We start from the raw sequence: 19,710 nt of genomic DNA on the forward strand, positions 1-19,710 counted from the left end.
TGTTCAGATGTAGCCGATTAACAGCTGATGCTCCACGAGGTGGGGGGCTGCTGCTGAGTTGCGGGGGGATGACTCTGGTGTCCACAGTTTGGTCACTGCCCCTTGGCAAGGTGACCTAGTGGGCACACTGAGGAAGGGCATACATACAACTCACAGTGCTTCACCCAGCTGCAAGTCAGGAGGTTTAAACCACAGAAATTCATTTTCCCATAGTTCTGTAAGCTGAAAGTCCAAGATTAGGGCTGCCATCTGACTTATAGAAAGACATTGACCCACTCTTTTGGCCCGATGTTACCTTAATTAACTCCTTAATAGCCTCATCTTTAAATATCTCCAGTGTTAGGGTTTCCAACAGATTTGACAAGAGACATTGTCAACATTTTATAACAGCTCAGGATGAAAGCAGCTGCTGGAACACCCATGTGAAAAATGCTGGAAAGGGGGAATGTCTGGTACTGTTTCTGCATTTGTGTCATAGGGAAATGCCTGCCTACAAAGTACATTCTGGAAAGTACCTCTCAGACACCACATAAGTCAACAGGCAATTAGCCAGGTGGCTCACAGAGATTTCAAAAGATACCGGAAGCCTTCACTGAGTCACCCAAAGGAACCAGCCCACTTCAAGGGACGGTTTCTTTTATAAGGATGAACTAAAACATGCCAGATATTTTCTGAGGACATCAAATACAGTTCCACATCTTGTGGAAAGCATCCCAGGGAACCTTCAACATCTTTACAGGACAAACCACGCTGTTGGTAGCTCTGAAAAATGAAGGTTGAAGCAGCTGCCCCAGCTGTGATATGAGGCTGAAGTGCCAAGAACACTGGATATTTCAAAGCCAGCCTTGCCTTACACCTGTAAACCTGCCCCTCCAGCTGTGTTCAAACACCTGGGCTGCTCACTTCACAATGTGGTGCTTATGCCACTTTCCACAGGAGCAGCATGAGAACAAAAGGCTGGAGGGGGGGCGAGTAAAAAAGATTTTTTTATTATTATTATTATTAGGTTGCTACTCTTATAAAATATTCATTCCATTTAGCAAAGGGATTGCTTTATTGTTAAAAGAAATTTTGTTAGGGGAACTTTATGAAAAAGGTGCTTACATTGCCTTTAAAACAACTGAACATGTATTTTGAGAAAAAAAAATTAAAAGGACTGAGTTAGGAACTCAGAGCCATATTTTCCAAGAGTAAGGGGAAAGCAGTCATCTCTCTGACTAATTTAAAATTCCGCCAGCAGGCTTTGAGCATTAATTACATGTCAGGCAGAATTTATCGTTGTGTACGTGTGCTGATGTTAGAGAGTTCCCATTCCTCTTCTGCCATAACTTGGAGTCATTTGGAACCCAGGGTCCAATTAAGGTGTATTGTGCAAGGAATACATGTTGGCAGTGCACAGCCCATCTGGAGCCTTACATTCCCAGATGGCCTCTGTGTATCACTTTCCACCTAGCTTTTTTTCCCCTCCCCTTAGCCAATGCCACCCACTCCTATGGTTCTTTATGAACCCCAGCAGGCCAGGTTTTCCCACAGTCTAATGTTGGTCCTACTTTCTCAAGTAAGGAGGGGATGGAGGAAGAGAGAATGTGATAAATGGCCTGTATTCTTAGATCCCTCATTTCTATGAATGTTTTCAGCGAGGTGAGGATGAGGAGAAAGGCTCCCAACCTCAGAACATTTCACACAAAACTGTATTTAGTCTAAAAAGATTTTTTAATTCAAAATTGTATGTTATAAGAAGAAAGGAAAAATAATGATTTTTTTTTTTGGCGGAGTTTTGGGCAAGGAATTTTTAGGCTGCAGAACCAAATGAAACATGAGACTTGGAAGAAAAGAAAGCATTCTGAGATTGTGCAGCCTCAGCAGGTTAAGAAGCAGGGAATCAAAAAGATCAGATCAAGTAAAAATGGGATATGAAACTGGCAAAAAAGAAGAAGAAGAAGAAGAAGAAGAAGAAGAAGAAGAAGAAGCAGAAGAAAGAAGAAGAAGAAGAAGAAGAAGAAGAAGAAGAAGAAGAAGAAGAAGAAGAAGAAGAAGAAGAAGAAGAAGAAGAAGAAGAAGAATTGTAATTGCTAGGCTCCGTTGCTTTGGAAGTAAGCCTCAGCCTAGTTAGGCTATTAAGAAGTGCAGCCTCAGAGGAATGAGTAAGGAAGGAGTCAGAGCACTTAAGTTTGAATCCTCAGCCCACTGACTTTGGCCCTAGGTAAGTTGTTCAATGTCCATGAGTCACAGTACCCTAGCTTGTGAGATGGAGGAGTTCACAATACACAGATCTTATGTGAATTGCTTAACGCAGGAGGCAAAGGGCTTGGAAAACATTGCATGTAAGTGAATGAATGGTTGACAGCTGCAAGAAGAATTACAAATACAGAGTCCTAGAGCTGGAATTTGGGGTAGTGACTCTTACCACCACTCTATAGGCCCCAAGCCCCTTGGCAGGGTTGGTACAGACAGAAAGTCAAGACCACCTTGCAGTGAATTTGAACACAGGTCATGGTGTGAGAAGAGGTCTGTACAATGGTGAAAAATTCTGTGTTCCCATCACAGGAAAGACCCTAAGCAAATCCTTAATCTCTGTTCCCTTAACTAATCAAGTGAGGACTGGGACAAAGGTCTCAACGTGCTGTTCAATTCCATGCTTACGTGATATTAATTTGTGAAAAATGTGATTATGATGAGTGTGTGTGTGTGTTTGACTAATGTGAAAAGGACAAAGAATAACCCGGGAGCCCAGGACATGAGGCAGGGCAGAATGGGGTCAAGATTTAACCCAAAGAGGAGCTGCAGGAGCAGAAGGAGCCTAGAGCTCAGGGAAGGGAGAAAACCAGAAGGTGAGGTGGGAGGTGGAAGGCTTCCACAGACAGCTCTTTCTGTGGAGCCATAGCTATATTTCCTCCAGTGAACTAGAATGGTGGTGAGACGGAAACAGGTTCTGAGAGAGCTCACTCCCATCTATTCATGGCTTCATGTCTAGTTTTTAAAAAGTTTGAAACAAGAAGAACTAAGCCACGTTAAGGACTTAGAAATGGGAGGAGGAGGACAGGTCTTCTGGTCTTAACATGTGTTATTCAGGCTACTTATGAGATTTGTATACATGTGGGTAGATTAGCAGGGTGTGGTGAACTATACCCCTCAGCAGGATAAGAGGAATGGATTCTAGTTTTCTCTTTCCTTACCACTTAGCATAACTTTTCCCACTACAGCTCCCCTTCAATCCTAAGAATGTTTCATTGCAAGACGGTAATGTCAGCTGTTAGTATCACACAAACTAGTTATACATACATGGCTAACTTTTGTCTAGAAAATACACTCAAGGTTTTAGTGAAATATGTGACTATGATGTCCATTAAATATTTTAATATAGCTATGACAATGTGTAATTACAGCAGTGACTCTATACCTATACAGACATGCAGATACTCTTGGGAGCTGACACTATATAGAAAAGAGATACTCAAAAGCAAGAGAACAATCTTAACCCAACTCTTATGAGTCTAGAGTTAAGAACGCCAAGTTGAAGCTAAAGAGGTAGCTCTGTGCTTAAGAGCCCTTGTTGCTCTTACAATGGACTGTTCTCAGTATTCACATCAAGAGACTTACAATCACCTGCAACTCCAGATCCAAGGGCTCTGATGCCTTCTTCTGGACCCTGTGGCCACTGCACGCATGTGGCATTTACTCACAGGCACACAAAGACAGATACAGGAAAAGGCACACACACATGCATACACACACACACATGCACTAGTTAATCTTTTTTTAAAAAAAAAAAACCCTGTATTAATTTTATCACCACTGTGACAAAACTCACATGATGGAAACAATATAAGGAAGACATATGTTGTTCAAAGTCCCAGAGGTGTGAGTGGATCAGAGTGAAAGGTGTCACATTGTAGAAGACAAGAAGCAGAGCAATTCACACAGGAAGGGACCAGAGCAAGATAGAACCTCTAGACCCTTAATCTCAGAGATCCCCTTCTTCTGACTGGGTCCCATCTTCAACATCTAAATGATCACTGCAGATTTTGAATCTTGTATCAAGGGATTAAACCATTTGTTAGGTCTAATCTCACTACAGATTCATAGACTCACCGAGAGGTGTGCTTTCCCAGCCTCTTATGTGCTTCTTAAGTCAATGAAGTTGACTGTCAAAATGAGGCATCATGATCCCAGGTCCTTATTGTGTGCTGGGGGCCTTTCTCTGCTGGAATGCCATGTGCGTCTTCTAGGGACGGCCTTCCTCTTACACTGACCCAGATTTTTCAACTGTCTCAGTTTTCTTCAAACTGGATGAATTTGGTAGTTTTGAATAAAGCTTTCATTACTTTTTGTGTCTTATCTTTGCCCTTCCATATCCTCTAGTTAAACCAGAGTAGATTCTAAAATTCCCTGGTAGTTCTTAAAAATCAAATAAACCATATCAGTTTTTTCCAATTTGATATTTCATTTTACCCCTCACCGACACATTCCCACCCCCAGCCATTCTCCAGCACCAGTGGGCTTTAGCTTGGGAACCATGACTTGGGTAAGAGATGAGTTAGTGGCTTCCTAATTGATTTCTGCTGTCCCTTCACTTTGGGGACTTCCATACACAGAGGAACAGAGAGACATTTGCAGATTACCAGTCCAAGTTTGGATTTTCCATCAACAACCCATTGTCAAGAATGTTGTGGTTACCAGTTATGAGCTCTTGGCCAGGTTGGGGTGCGAGGGAGTGGGGTGCTGTGGTGCCTTCATAGCGGGTGGTCTGGCTTTGGAGCCTCCTCTACCCACACATATGTGGCCAAACACAATTGCATTTAATGGCTTTATTTGAAACCTGAGAAAATGGTAGCGCTCCTGTGTTAAAGATCTGGGGTACAGACTGCAACCCACTCCTTTGCTGGTCCACCTCACCATGACAGCCTTGACTTCTCTTTCTCTTCATATAATCCCAGGGTAAATAACAAGCTCTTTTACTGAATGGCAGGCACCCATTTCCTGAATGCACCTGACTCTCTACAAAGAACTCTCTGTATGCCTCCATCCTCACTAAACTCTTCAAGAATAAGAGTCATAAATGAAGCACTCCAGTCCTAGGATACTTGTGGCTTTCAAGCAACACATTTGAGAACATGTAGAAAGTCCATACCAAGAGTAATGCTTAGTGTCACACAGCCATCAGTCTATTCCCTAAAGAGTCTTGGAGAGTTCATCTGCAGTTGATTCCCAGAGGCTGAGACAAGAGATGCACCATCTCATACCCAGTCATACAAGATGACGTCTTTGTAGGCACCTCCAAGACAACAAGGATATATATGATCAGATCACTCAGCCTAATGATATGGGTGGTCCTTCATCCAAAGCCATCCATCCCATCTGCCACTGTAGCATAGTCCTCAGGTTCCTCAGGGTGTGGAGACACCCCTCTCACTGTGATTCCCCTTTACTTAATCCTATCACGAAGACCCTGAACAACTGCACCATTGCTCAGTTGCTTGTATCAGCCTAAGATATTTCCTACGACCTCCTCCTTTCAGTTGCACTGACATTTGGCTGGACAAAGCAACAGATGGCACATAGGCCTATTCAGACTTCTAAATGAGTCAAGAAGTATGCTAGTTGTAATAAAATAACAATAAAAATTTTAGTGGTATGAAAGAATATACATGTTCAAGGAAGCCAAGCCAAATCATTTTTTGAGACTCCCTTTGGGGCTTTTTTATGGTCCATGACAAAAAGCTATTTTTATTGCTTAAAGTTTTTTTTTTCTTTTACTCTGAAGTAGTTTAACGAAATTGATCACTCATCTAATTCATTAGATTTGGCTCATGATAAATTTTTATTTATTTTTCAGTAATTAGATTTGCCACATATATCCTCAGTGCTGCCACTGGAGATGTTAAAAAAATATATTTTTACACTCTAAAAGTGATTCAAATAACCGTGTGAAAATAAAATCAAGAAAAAAAGAATGAAAATGGAAAGTATGGAATTTAGCATATTCATCAATTGTTTAAATTATTTTTGAGACAAGGTCGTAGTGTACAGCTCTGGGTAGCTCAAACTCACCATGTTGACTAGATTGACCTGGAATGTACAGAGATCTGAATGCCTCTACCCCTGTGCGCTAGCACTAAGGATGTGCACCATCACTCTGAGCTACCAATTCTTTTTTGTTTTGTTTTGTTTTTATTTTATTAATTTATTCATATTACATCTGAATTATTATCCCATCCCTTGTATCCTCCCAATCCTCCCTCCCTCCCACTTTCCCCTTACTCCCCTTCCCTATGACTGTGATTGAGGGAGACCTCCTCCCCCTGTATATGCTCATAGGGTATCAAGTCTCTTCTTGGTAGCCTGCTATCCTTCCTCTGAGTGTCACCAGGCCTCCCCATCCAGGGGACATGGTCAAATATAGGGCACCAGAGTTTGTGTGAAAGTCAGTCCCCACTCTCCACTCAGCTGTGGAGAATGTCCTGTCCATTGGCTAGATCTGGGTAGGGGTTCAAAGATTACTGCATGTATTGTCCTTGGTTGGTGCAATAGTTTGAGCAGGACCCCTGGGCTGGGGGCTGAGCTACCAGTTCTTACCATAGCAAGTCAGGGAACTAAAGTTGCAGAGGCTTGGAGAACCAATGCTTCTTGGCTGCAACTTTCTTCACTTTCTCGGGGTCTGAGCGTCGAAAGTGAACTCTTCTCCACAGAGTTACCTCACCCATCAGCCGTTGAGAAACAGCTGCTGGATCTTCTCACAACCCAAAGAAGAATGACAAGAGACTCCTGCAAACCACAGAAGATGTGTAACTTCTCTTACTAACATGAGCACACAGCCCACCCAGTTCCTGGCTCATCACAGGGCAAACCACACACCTGAGTTGACAAAGGCAGTGGAGGTCATGTGGCAAAGTGGAAGATGAGAGATCTTTTTCAGAACAGAAAGTATGGTGTTTGAAACATTAAACCCATCCACCATCCAGTGTGAGCTCAGTGGAGTGCCCAACTATGAACAGACACTGGTCGTCATCTATAACTGTGGTGTGTACATGAGTGGGGTCAGTTGCATCTCTTATAGAAACATATATATATATATTCTAAAATCAATATATTCTCTAAACAATGATTTAACTATTTTCTATGGATTCTCTTTGTGAACAGTCTTATATTTAAGTAGTTGTAAACTATTGGTATTGGTAAATAGATATTGCCTGATCTTGATTAATTGGAAACCACATATTTATCTTAACTCGTACAGACATGCAATATAAGCCCACTAAATACTTATGAACAAGCTAATCTGTGTGTTAACAATGGACCAACCAAAGGGCTCCATCAAGTCTACAAGGGGTGTGTGTGTCACATTCCTCAGTGTGAGGCACTAATTAAATCTCTTAGCCACACTGAATGTAAGATGAAATTAGCCACACTGTTAAAATATTAATATTAACAATTCCTTATTAAATGTCTGTCCTCTGCCTTTATCTCCCCCAAGGCTCTAAGTATCCTTGAAGAATCACATACTAGAACACCCTAGTGTGTTCTGACACTGGTTTGCTGCTTCACACACCTCAGATCACATAAAACAGCAACAAGTGCAGGAGGAGATGGCGGCCAGCAGGAGTCCCGGAGGGGCCTGAAGTTGTTCGTAATGGTGGGACTCCATGCCTGTCTGTCAATGGATGTTGGTGCCTCTCTTCATGCACAGGGAGTTCACAGTGGTGAAAAATCTCAGCCAGCCCTATGTTGTAGGGTATACAATGGAGAACTAAAATTAAGGGCAAAAAGACTGCAGAGAATTTTGAGGCAAAGGGGACTGGACGGTGTGGTTTCCCTGATTTGTCCAGCTGGTAGACTGATGAAACGTGACCTCTCTCTCCTTTGCCTGTGGCTCCAGCGGGCTGCCTGCCATGTGCCCAGATGCAGCTAAGTGCATGGAGAACAGTTCAGAACTGTCCTAATATCCAAGGAAAATCTCCATTTCATGAAGGTTTGTAGCTATTCTAAGCACTTCTCAGTCCAGGGGAAGCCACCTAATTTAGGGACATATCTTCCTGGCAGATGTGATGTCACCCAAGTTAAGCTCCCTTTATTCTTGCTTCCTGTCTTTAATATTGAACACAGTCAAAATCTTCCCAGCTGTCTGGGTTTTATGCGTGCATGTTCGTTTTCATGTTGCCGGGTGCAGAGTTGGTACAAGCTCATCAAAGTAGCTGGACAAGATGATATCTAGTGGAGGCACAGCTGGATCTCACAGGCCACAGGATGAACAATGTCTGAGATTTTGAGATTCGACTCACAGTCCGAGCATGATCACATTCCCTGCATCTTAAAAGCCTGTTCTTCAAATGAGTCTGATAGTTCTCAGTCCCTTGACCTTCACTTTCTATTTTTAAACATTTTATTTGGCAGTCTCTTTCAAAAAGGATTACTGTAAGGCTCAAGGGACAGTTGCCAACTCACTTATAATTTCTTATAAACAGAAGCAATGAGTGAAAACCCACAGCATGTAGGATTTGCCCATTCTTAGATGGAAGGTCACTGACACAACTGAGAGACACCCCTTTCCAAACTGTACAGCCCAACTATCGCTGCAGTTGTTGAAAATTTGAGGCCATGTTAATTTTCATTACTAGGAAAAGCATCTGTGTAATTGGCCCCTCATGGTCATCTATCACACTGCATGCTTTTATTTCTGCCATGTGTAAAAACAAACTCCTTCCACATAGAGTTTGAGCCCTGCCTCACCAGGAGACAATATGTTCTTGGCAGAATTAGGGACTTAAGTTGGCTACATTCCCCAAGAACAAACACAACAGAAGCCTCTGGGTGTGCTTAGCCCTGCTGTGTTTTACATCATGGTCACATATTCTCTATGCAAATCTTCTTTGCTTTACAAGGAAAGCAAAATTATTTGATTCCTGTGGACAAGGAATCAAAATTATCTTTCCCTTCTTGAACTGGAAAACAGCAAATATAAGGCTTAGAAGAGAAATAAATTTCTTTCTGATAGAATAAAAAACAAAGGGATTACAACACCAATTAACTATCCAGTTCTGGCAGACCTTATGACATCAACCCTAAAACAGACCTTTCCTTTGGTTATTTTAGTAGAAAGCTGTGGGTTTCATTTGTGCAAAATAATATCTTTTCATCATATGTACACAGTAGTTCAGTGGTTATAGATTTGTACTTATAAGCTGGGGCAGGTTAAAAATGTTTCAGAGCATAATTAATTGACTCAATATTCAAAATATAAGGAAATGCTGACAAATACTGATGTGGGAAATAGAAAATGTCTACTTTATTGAACCCAGATAAACTTTAAAATGGTGCACCACCTCCATTCTCAGAGAGCTGCAAGAATCTGAAAGGTATAGCTCTACATAAAATATCTTGAACTTGTACAAGGGTTTGCCTGACCTTGCAGCTTTGTGTTCATGTTCATGACTACATGTTGTCATGGGATCTTCAAATGATGCCATGGCTCATTTATGACTCGTCAGGCACTTTAAAACTCTCATCATGGGTGAACATAAAATCTTTTCATTGTTTGCCCTTCTCCTGATAATAACCAGGTTATCTGTGCAGCCTGCCTTTCCTGCCATGCATAGTTAGCTCCTGTGGGTGCTCGTGTGTGTGTGTGTGTGTGTGTGTGTGTGTGTGTGTGTGTGTGTGTGTGTGTGTGTGTGTGTGTTTCATGCATTCCAGGAGTAACTAAGAATTGCTAGTTCACACAAAGTTGCATTTCCTTTAGGACAATGAAGGAGGTGGCTAAGATGAACTTGCTCTGTGAGGCTTAGGAAAGAAGGAGTCATTCACTTTGAAAACCACATATTCCATCAACTGAGCTTTAAATGTACAAGAACAGAATGGTGAACAGGGTGAACAGATGAAAGCAAGCATTGCTAGAACCTCTGCAGGGTACTGTATATTGGGCAAGGACACAAAAACTGAAAATGAAGAACGACACCCTCTGTCAAGGTGCTGGCTGGATCTACACTCACCTTGAAGACAAGTCTTGGCCTGGTTGTGTCTCTGAGGAAGTTTGCAGATTGTGGTTATTGAACTCAGAGAATCCACTCTAAATGTACATAGCATCATTCCATGGTCTGGGCATCCCAAATACAAATGGTCCTTGGGGTCCTTGGAGATCCTTGAATACAAAGGAGGAAATGAGCCAAGCACAGTATTCATGGCTTGTGCTTCCTGATTGTAGATGCAATATGATTGGCTGCCTTACACCCCTGCTGTGGAGAACTGTACCTCAGACTCTGAGCTGGAGCAAACCCTTCCTTCCTTCTTTCCTTCCTTCCTTCATTGGATATTTTGCTTCAACAATGAGAAAGACCACTAATGCATCCTTCTGTTCTTTTGTTTGTCTGGTTGTTGGTTGTTCGGATGGTTTTGCTCTTCTGTTGTTGATGCTATAATGCTAAGCCTTGTTTTTCCAGTATTCTTGTCCCATAACGCTTTCCTAGCTCTTTGAACTCCACTTTCAGAAGAGAAGAAAATTAAAGACTAATTAAGATTACAAGAATCAATCTCAGAGTGGTTAAGTTTCAAAGGAACTGTTCCTTTTTATTCTACTCTTATGTTTTAGGGCATAATAGAAAAGGAGATTTTAGCATATTGTAATTGCTTTCAAGGCAACATAAAATTGCCAAGTGGCAGAAAGAGTAATCCAATTCCTGTCACTACTCGCTTTCCTTGCAAGTATCCTCCCTCATGCTCTGTGACTTCCATGAACAGACTGCCAGGCACACAGAAGCTGAGATGTGGAAGCCACAAAATACAGATGGGCTCCATGCTTCAAGGGGCTAGGCACTTGCTCATGTCAACACCCTTCATTCTGTGCAGTTCTGTACAGTGAGGGTCATTATTTTACACATAAAAAGGAAGCTACAGGGGCTGAAGAGATGTTCAGCAGTGATGAGCGCTTGGAGCTCTTACAAACAACAGGAACTCAGTTTCCAGTATTCCCCTTGGGTGGCTCACAATCAACCTATAACTCCAGTTCCAGGGGACCCAATACCCTCTTCTGGCATTCAAAGGCACCTGCATACACACACACACACACACACACACACACACACACACACACACACACACACACCTACCTTAAAACAAAATATCTTTAAAAAAATAAACACAAAAATAATGTTCCAGTTTAAGTGACTTATATGGTATAGAGCTAAGAATTGAATCCAGAAATGTCTGAAAACAAATAAAACCATCTCGTGCCTCTACAGTGTCTTCCTTCGGATTATTAGGGGACACTCTGAGGCGGGGTGGGATCAGGATGTAGGCGTATGTTGGATCAGGGTAGGTGATTTGACAAAAAGTTGGGCTTCATAGTTAAGTTACCATATAGCGTCACCCTTTCTTAAAATGTGATCCTAAATATTCGCCCAAATTTTAGTCTGAGATTCCGTACCTTAAGTGTTTGTTATAGAATTAAGAAGAATGGAAGAAAAGAAAGTACATCGGGAATTGGACTGAGAAAGGGCAGCGTTTTTTATTGATTCTTCTCTCTTGGAGGCTCATTAGCTATCAGATGAAATCTGATGACTGCCAACAAATAAACAGCATTCTTCTCATTGTAAGCTGCTAAACTGGCCCCAGGCACCACATACAGATTAATGTGAAATGCACTTATTGTTCCTGCTGGAGGTAGTTTGGTTTTTTTTTTGTTGTTGTTGTTGTTGTTGTTTTTTAAGTCTCCTTTAGACACAGACTTCTTTTTTTCTTTCCTCCAGGCTGCTACAGGATGCACAAGGCGAAGCCTGCTTTAAACACTGGTATCCACAGCTCTTGGTCGCTCTCCAGTTCTGCGCAGGAGAAGCCCTGAATGAGGAGCTTTCCAAGGAGCGGAAACTTGTCAAACTCTTGGGTGATATTGGAGAGAAAGTCAAGTCGGCCAGTGACCCTCAGAGACAGGTCAGTGAAGAACTCAATCTTTAGCATAATGTGAAATGTCTGCTTTGGACTCACCTGTTTCAGATTCCTATCTTAGAGGACAAACTCCCCAAATACACTTAGTTACAAAGCTTTTAATTTAACTATTTTTTTCATTTATTTTTCTTAAAGTTAATAACATTCTCAATCACCAGAACAAAAATGACTTTGTTATGTAAGTAGCCATGTTTGACACAGACCAGTCATGGCAAGTAGACACAAACTTGAAAGAAGTTTGAGGGAAAGAAAGAAAGAAAGAAAGAAAATCCTGATGAAACAACATTTCTTTACATATTATTTTACTTTCTATTCTGTATATGTTCATGTGTGAGTATGTGCACATGTGTGCAGGTGTTCCCAGAAGCCAGAAGAAGGCAGCAGATCCATGGTGGTGCAGTTACAGGCAGCTGTGAGTTGCCTGACTTAGGTTCTGGTGACAGAACTCAAATCCTCTCCAAGATGAGCAAACACTCTTAGCTTTTAGGCGCCATTGCACGGTCTCTACACACCTCTGAGGTAAAAGTTTAGCATAGTAACATCATCAAGCTTACATAGAAGATCACAGTCTAGCTCTATGTTGTTCTAAAAACATTTTTGATACCAAACAAAATTAATTAAAGAAACATCACTAGTACTATAGGTAGTTATATTTTTACATTAAGAAATATGTATAACTAAAATATTCTGTCATATTCTCACCGACACAACTGCGTCTACTATTCTTTTTCTTGTCCTTAATGAAGCACAGTGAATCTTTTTAATTATCTGCACCATTGGGTCTCTTTGTTGATAGGGACCATTAAGGAATTTTCTTTTGAAGTTTGAAGTTGCACACACAGGAGGTCAGTGGTCACCCACCCTTTGCATAAAGACCATTACTCAATAGCAGTGGAATACTTACCTCCAACAAGAAGTTAAGGATATAAATATGACTGAATCACAATATTGTCTTCAAGGAAACTCATAGCTCCAGCTCCTTTCCAGTGTCGAAAATCAACAAGAATGCTCAAGACTCTATGAAAAGTACCTTGTTCGTTTCCCAAACTAGGAGTTTATTTCTGGAAAAGGGTCACTACTGCCATTGATAAGAATGCCTGAGGCTACACCTGCATAGGAGGTGGCAGAACTGGGATGAGTAAATACGGAATATACTCTTTAGTGGGGAATATATGAATACCCCAGTGGTACTTCAGACTTACCACAGGTAGCTCCTTTTGAGACCTTTGATTTCTCCATATTGTTTCAAGGCCTGTAATTATTTTCTAATGTTAGACAAAAAAAACTGACAGCAAATTAAATAAATTGGTAGAACTTCCCAGGAATTTAGATTTTTCTCATCTCCTGCACACCGTAGATAGATAGTCCCCGTACGTCAAGATCTGGAGTGACACTGGTATAAGTGGCAGTGCTGCACAAAGCAAAGGGAGGAGAAGCAATGGAGAGCTATTTTTAAACACTTTTACATTCTTCGTATACTTCAGTGGTTTTCTTGTTGAGAATTCCATGCTTGCATATAATGTGTTTTTATCAAATCCATCCCTGTTCTGACCCCTCAAATTCTCCTGAATCTTCCAGACCACTTTTCTGCCCAACTTTATCCATTTTTTTTCAAATACTGAGTCTACTTAGTACATCCACCAGACCACAGGCAACCTAGCACCAGGGGTCACATCTTAGAGGAAACTGACTCTGTCGCCCCCAATATCCATCAATCATCAATAGCTCTCAGCTAAGGGCTCAACTTTGTGAGCCTCTCCCCCATCCATGTTAGGATTCTGACTGGCTTGATCTTGTGCAGATCTTATTCCTGCAGTCACAGCCTCTGTTAGTTCATGTGTGCTACAGCCTTGCCATGTGTCTAAAACATATTCGTCCATTAATAAACAGCTATCTCTGGCTCACGTTGTCAGGCTTGCATGGAAAACACCTTTACCTGCTCAGCCATCTCCTATGCCGATAGCTATTTAAAAATAAAAACCCAAACACTATTTTATTTCTGTTTCAACAAAAAGCACTGAATTAAATCTAACTGCAGAAAACAGTAAAGAGGTTTTGCTTAATAGGAGAGTGTCAGACACTCAGATCCACCAAAATCTTTCTTAGCTTCCCTAAAACTCAAGAGAAGTTAGGGAATGAAAACTTATTAATTTTTTTTACAACTTGGCCAAACCAGAGAGAGTATGACTGTGAACGCCTCTCATTTTCCTGTTATGATGTTGCAATTTTACAGAAAACATGCAATAAAAATCCAAAAGTATGTCCTGCCAAACCTACCTGTGAGATAATTGGTCGGAACTGTTTGCAACTTCTTCTTCTATGTGAGCACAGTGAATTCCTGGGGAAATTTGAATTCTGTGGGGTCTGTTGATGTAAGGTCCCTCTTTCTGGAGCATGGATTCTTTTCCATGGTGTCCATTAGGCAAACTCACAAACAAATAAAACAAAGGGAGAGATACCAAAAGCATCAGGTGGGATCTTCCTTACTTCTATATCCTGGGGGAAATAGGTGTTTGTCATTTGACGCAAACCAAGAGTAAGAGCTAAGAGTGAAACACCATTAACCAGATTAAATTTCATCTTTGTCATCAGCACAAAGAACTTTCAAACCTGGGTAAGAAGAATTTAGGAATGAATTCAATGAACAAACTGTTTGTTTGCATAAGTTATTGTTCTTGACAGCATGGTGTCATTAACGTTTTATTCACTGTTTTCCTAGTGTAAGTAAATAATCTTTGTAAAAGGCATTGACTATTACTTATGAAACTTGATAGCTATAAATGAAGATTGAGGGAGATTGTTTGGGAAAGATCAAGTTAATACTTACATAGCACAAGGGTTTGAAATCAGTGGACCACAGCCAAGTGCACTGTACCCTGATTTTTGGCAGCAGCACATTGCTTTGTTTGACATTTGCTTCTGGTTGAATCTGAAGTCGTTGAGAAGGGACATGACCTCTTTGGCTGGGTGTTTTCACCATCACCCCTCATCGTCCCTTTCCTGTTGCTCCATCAATCATCATTTACCACCTGCTTAATCCCAGTGCCAACCACGGCACCACCCCTGAACCAAAGAGTTTATTCAATCAATACAAGGAAGGTGTAACTCAAATAAAGAGTTGTGTTCTTTACAATTTCTTTCTTTCTTTACTTTCTTTCTCTTTTTGGGGGGCAACTGAGGGTTGTTTTTCTGAGACAGGGTTTCTCTGTACAGCCTTGGCTGTCCTGGACTCATTTTGTAGACCAGGCTGGCCTAGAACTCACAGAGATCTACCTGCCTCTGGCTCACCAAATGCTGGGATTACAGGCGTGCCCACCATGCCTGGCTCTTTACAGTTTCTTAAACATTGTTTTTCTGATTATTTTTTTCTTGCAGGGTGTACTAAAGAAAGAGATTGGTATTCTAGAAGAATTCTTTAAAGATATAAAGAGTTGTCATCTTCCTCTGAACCCAGCCCTGTGCATTAAAGGAATTGATCGGGGTGTAAGTCAACTTATTTAATGAATAAATGAACCATTTCTTTTTTCTTCTTTCATTCATAAAATACTTTGCATAGAATAAGGAATTAAAAATGAATATTTAATCTACTTTAAAGAAAAGAAAAATAATTTAATCCCATACACACTACGTATTATATTGAATTCATTGTGATGAGTCGGGAAAACATTGATCCTGTAGTGTAATTTGTTGGTTTAGAAACAAGCTATCATTCCCGGGTTTCTTCTGTCTGTGCCTTTATCTTTGTTTCCGTTTTCATCTTCGTTATTAAAAAGTGAAAGAGAACAAAGGTATTTCTCATGATGGATAGATTTGTCTTCCTATTATGGGTAGTTGAATTGGGAACTTCATCCATGAAACTGTGACATGTCCCTCTGAGTAATTAAGGAATGGACCAGCTGGCAGAGATGATTACAGTTTCACGCCTATTTATACTACATGCATAACATGCCTATTCCAGTGAGATCTTTAGCTATCCATCTCCATTTTGATTCAATTTAGTATGCATCAGTGTCCATGTATCGCTGAGTTCCATTGTGCATTTTTGTGATTTTTACCCACGCCTGTTAAACCTTTCCAGGATCACAGCTTCCTTAACCTTCTGTTCCTAATCCTCTGTCACAGGGTACCTACTCAATCCCCTTTCTCTGACTTAGAATCTTTCCTTTCCCCTTTGTTCCCACTAAGCTTTATTATTCTCCTTCTCGAAAATGCTAGAGGGGAAAGACACTAATCGGGAAAATGATTGATGCGTGAGACTTAAGAATGAAGAGGCTAAGCTACCATGCATGAGCACTAAGTGGTACTGAAGCCAAAAAGACAGCAAAGCCACGCTTGGAAGAAAACTTAGTCTACTACCAGCATAAATGGAGAAAGGTTGCTGAGACTTGACACCATCGTCTCTACGACTTTGCTACTGTCTTACAAACTTCCCTGTCATGCTTCACAAACATATTTGAAGGGAAAAAGAAACAAGACACTTAATCCTACAAATTGATACGCATCAATACGAACTACATTTGAAACATTACTAATAGTTTAAAAACTGTGTGAGCTTTCAAGTGTTAGACGTATTTACTGACCAATATAGAGCTATAAGCTAAGCATGTTAGAAATGTTTAATGTAGACAGAAAACCAGACTGACTCCAATTCTTGGTTTTTGCTTCTTCTTTTTGAGTGTGTGTGTGTGTGTGTGTGTGTGTGTGTGTGTGTGTGTGTGTGTTTAAGGAGTAGAATGATTTAAATTTGGCAACTATAAGTCCATTTTTTAAAGTAGGCTTTGGAGTAGGAGGTTGCTGTAAGCACTATTTGTGCTGAGGGCTGGTCCTTGGGCAGCCAGGGTGAGCTAGCTAGGCCAGCAGTCAACAGTGTGGGACATACTCTTACTTACCTTACTGCTAAGACTACACTCCTTCCCTATAGTGGAAGTACTGTCCGAGTTCTGTTTGCTGTGACTGTCTCTGTCTGGAGCACAGCTGAGCATTGGCAGCATAACAATGGGCAGGATTGGCATAACCAATATGACACTACCACATGGCAAATCTTTTTTTAATATACTTTATTAATTTATTCATATTACATCTCAATTGTTATCCCATCCCTTGTATCCTCCCATTCCTCCCTCCCTCCCATTTTCCCCTTACTCCCCTCCCCTATGACTGTGACTGAAGGGAACTTCCTCTCCCTGTATATGCTCATAGGGTGTCAAGTCTCTTCTTGGTAGCCTGCTATCCTTCCTCTGAGTGCCACCAGGTCTCATCATCCAGGGGACACGGTCAAATATGGGGCACCAGAATTCATGTGAAAGTCAGACCCCACTCTTCACTCAACTGTGGAGAATGTCCTGTCCATTGGATAGATCTGGGTAGGAGTTCAAAGTTTACTGCATGTATTGTCCTTGGCTGGTGCACATGGAAAATCTTAATCTCTCCTTAGGCATTGGGGTGAGAAACCTTACAGCTGAAATGAATGTGGGAAAGTTCTCCATCCTCATAGAGATGCTTACAGAGCAGCCTAGAGCCCACACTGTGGAGAAGCCATGTGCAAGCAATGAGTGAGGCAGGGCTTTACGTTAGAGAAAATGTTATATATCCCCAGAATCTCAAAGATGGAAGACAGATTCACACATGTGAGGAGTTTAGACAAATCTGTCATTTAGAATTCTTCATTGTTGACTGCAAGGAAATCATACTACGGAAAGTCCTTTTGAACATGATGTGACAAGGCATTCTGTCTCTTTTTATGTTGCAGACATCACATAAACAGAACCACTCTGTAAAAGTCTAATCATATAAACACGTGTAGTCAAAATTCACACCTCATTATACAACAGACATTCACACTGGCGATGGACTTTATAAGTGTTATAAATGTGCTGTCTTCTGCTACAGTACCAGTTCCGTTGTTTGTCTGAACCGATTCTGAAAAGAAACCTTACAATTGACCCAAGGAAGCTATTTGGTGTGTGTAGACCACTAAGTCCGATGAGTTCAATAAATGTGGGAAAGTCTTCAGTCTGTTCTATCAGTAGGAGAAGAACTCAGCCTGACCCAGTTTATTTTATAAAGCATAGCTCTTAAAGGCAGAGAGCAAGGGTCTTAGCCTTAAGTTGTACTCCCTTTACAAGCAAGTTCTCAGCCATGTCCCGTCAGGGAACTGTTAATTGTACAATTCCTTGTTTCTGTTTGAGTTGCTGAGGTATGACCAGGTCTATGTCTGTGGATTGAAAAGCAATGATCAGACATTTTATTTGCTTACACTTTTCTCTCTTTAAAAAAAAACCTATTTTTATATCTATGTCAATCATCTCTGCTGCTCAAGGTCAGAGGCCATATCTTTTTCTCTCTTTGCACCTTTATCTTTCTTTCTTCCTTTTAGTTTTCCCATTTTGCCAAATATAAAATCATCTGCAATTGATTCAGCCTTCCCTGTCCCTTGGATCTGACCTTTTTAATGTACCTTTTAGACTTCTACTCCTGTTTTGTTTTAGGGTTTGCCTTTCGCCGTGCAGAAAGCCCCTCCTCTGCCTATTTTCAAATATGTATGCCTTTCACAATCTTCAAGCACTAGCTCACCTCCAAACGACCTTCTTCTTCAGGTGCTTCTTCATTCAACTGGGATACGATTCTTTGAGAATTTTCCATCTAATACATATGTATATACTTCGATGCCAATTTTCATTGTCTTTTTACCTAGATACAGTGCTTCTTCTGTTGGCATCCAGATAGCGGTTTGCACACAGTAGTTGTTCATAATATACTATTTGTCATGACTTTCAATAAATACACTGTGTGTGAAAATAAGAAATGAAACATGAAAGCAGAGTAGATACAGGTAAAACAAGAAGAGTGTCTAAAGTATTTTTCAGCCGCTTTTTGACTTTTTTTATTCTTTTGACCTGGCATCCTTCAAAACAAGGCCCACAAATTGGAAATCAGAACTTGAAAACCATTTATTTAGACTCATTTCTGTCTAATATAGGATTTCTTAACTCCATGCCATGGTAAGATCATATGATTCACTAATTAATTCTCTAGCATGATGACATCATAGTATTTACTAGCTGATTCTATAACATGATACGGCCATGCCCTTCACTAAAGGATCATGTGATTCTCACAGCAGAATCCAAGCTTCTCATACACACACACACACAGACACACACACACACATATACATACACACACACACACAATATCTATATACCTCTTAGTTAATTTTAAGTACAAATGCATCTATCTCTATTGCTCGATGTATGAGTTACTTGGCTGCTGCTGTGGTAAAGCACCAGGAGCTGCTTAAGAGTTTAGCCTGGCTCACAGTCCAAAGGAACACAGTCCATCATGACAGGAAAGGCATGGTAAGAGGCTGCTGGGGCCAAAAGCTGCCTAGGCACAGTTCTGCCTACAAACAAGAAGCAGAGAGAGAAGGCTGGACACGGGACCCAGAGTTGTTCCTTCGGCAGTGCTTTACCTGGCTACTTCAGCACACATGTGCAAACAGGAGTTTGTGTAGAACATGTCTTATTCAAACCGTCACACTTCCACTACACAAAAGATGTTCACATGCAGATAATAGAGAGAGGCATTGCGCAGCTTCATCGTGCTCCTCAGAGGAGCTGCAGTGTAAAGCTTGAGAGTTGGCTCTGAAGTTTTCCATTTGATGGTTTGGGATATGGGTGACTGTGGGTCCCTTAAACTGCAGAAAGAAAGATGTAAAGAAAGGCACACAGTGACAAACACTTGAGATTGGGAAACTAATGTTAGTTTGTTTATTTT

At 41.0% G+C, this 19,710-nt stretch overlaps 1 protein-coding gene across 1 annotated transcript in view; it reads left to right on the plus strand.

The window, feature by feature from the left end:
- Positions 1-19,710, plus strand: part of Pik3c2g (phosphatidylinositol-4-phosphate 3-kinase catalytic subunit type 2 gamma) — a 297,903-nt gene that overhangs the window by 171,671 nt on the left and 106,522 nt on the right. The window contains exons 19-20 of the mRNA XM_051155525.1: positions 11,739-11,919; positions 15,310-15,417. Of these exons, the coding sequence (XP_051011482.1) occupies positions 11,739-11,919; positions 15,310-15,417 (289 nt within the window). The remainder of the gene's footprint in view (positions 1-11,738; positions 11,920-15,309; positions 15,418-19,710) is intronic.

The sequence above is a fragment of the Acomys russatus genome, chromosome 13, assembly GCF_903995435.1.
Source record: "Acomys russatus chromosome 13, mAcoRus1.1, whole genome shotgun sequence".
In the NCBI taxonomy this organism is placed as follows: Eukaryota; Metazoa; Chordata; class Mammalia; order Rodentia; family Muridae; genus Acomys; species Acomys russatus.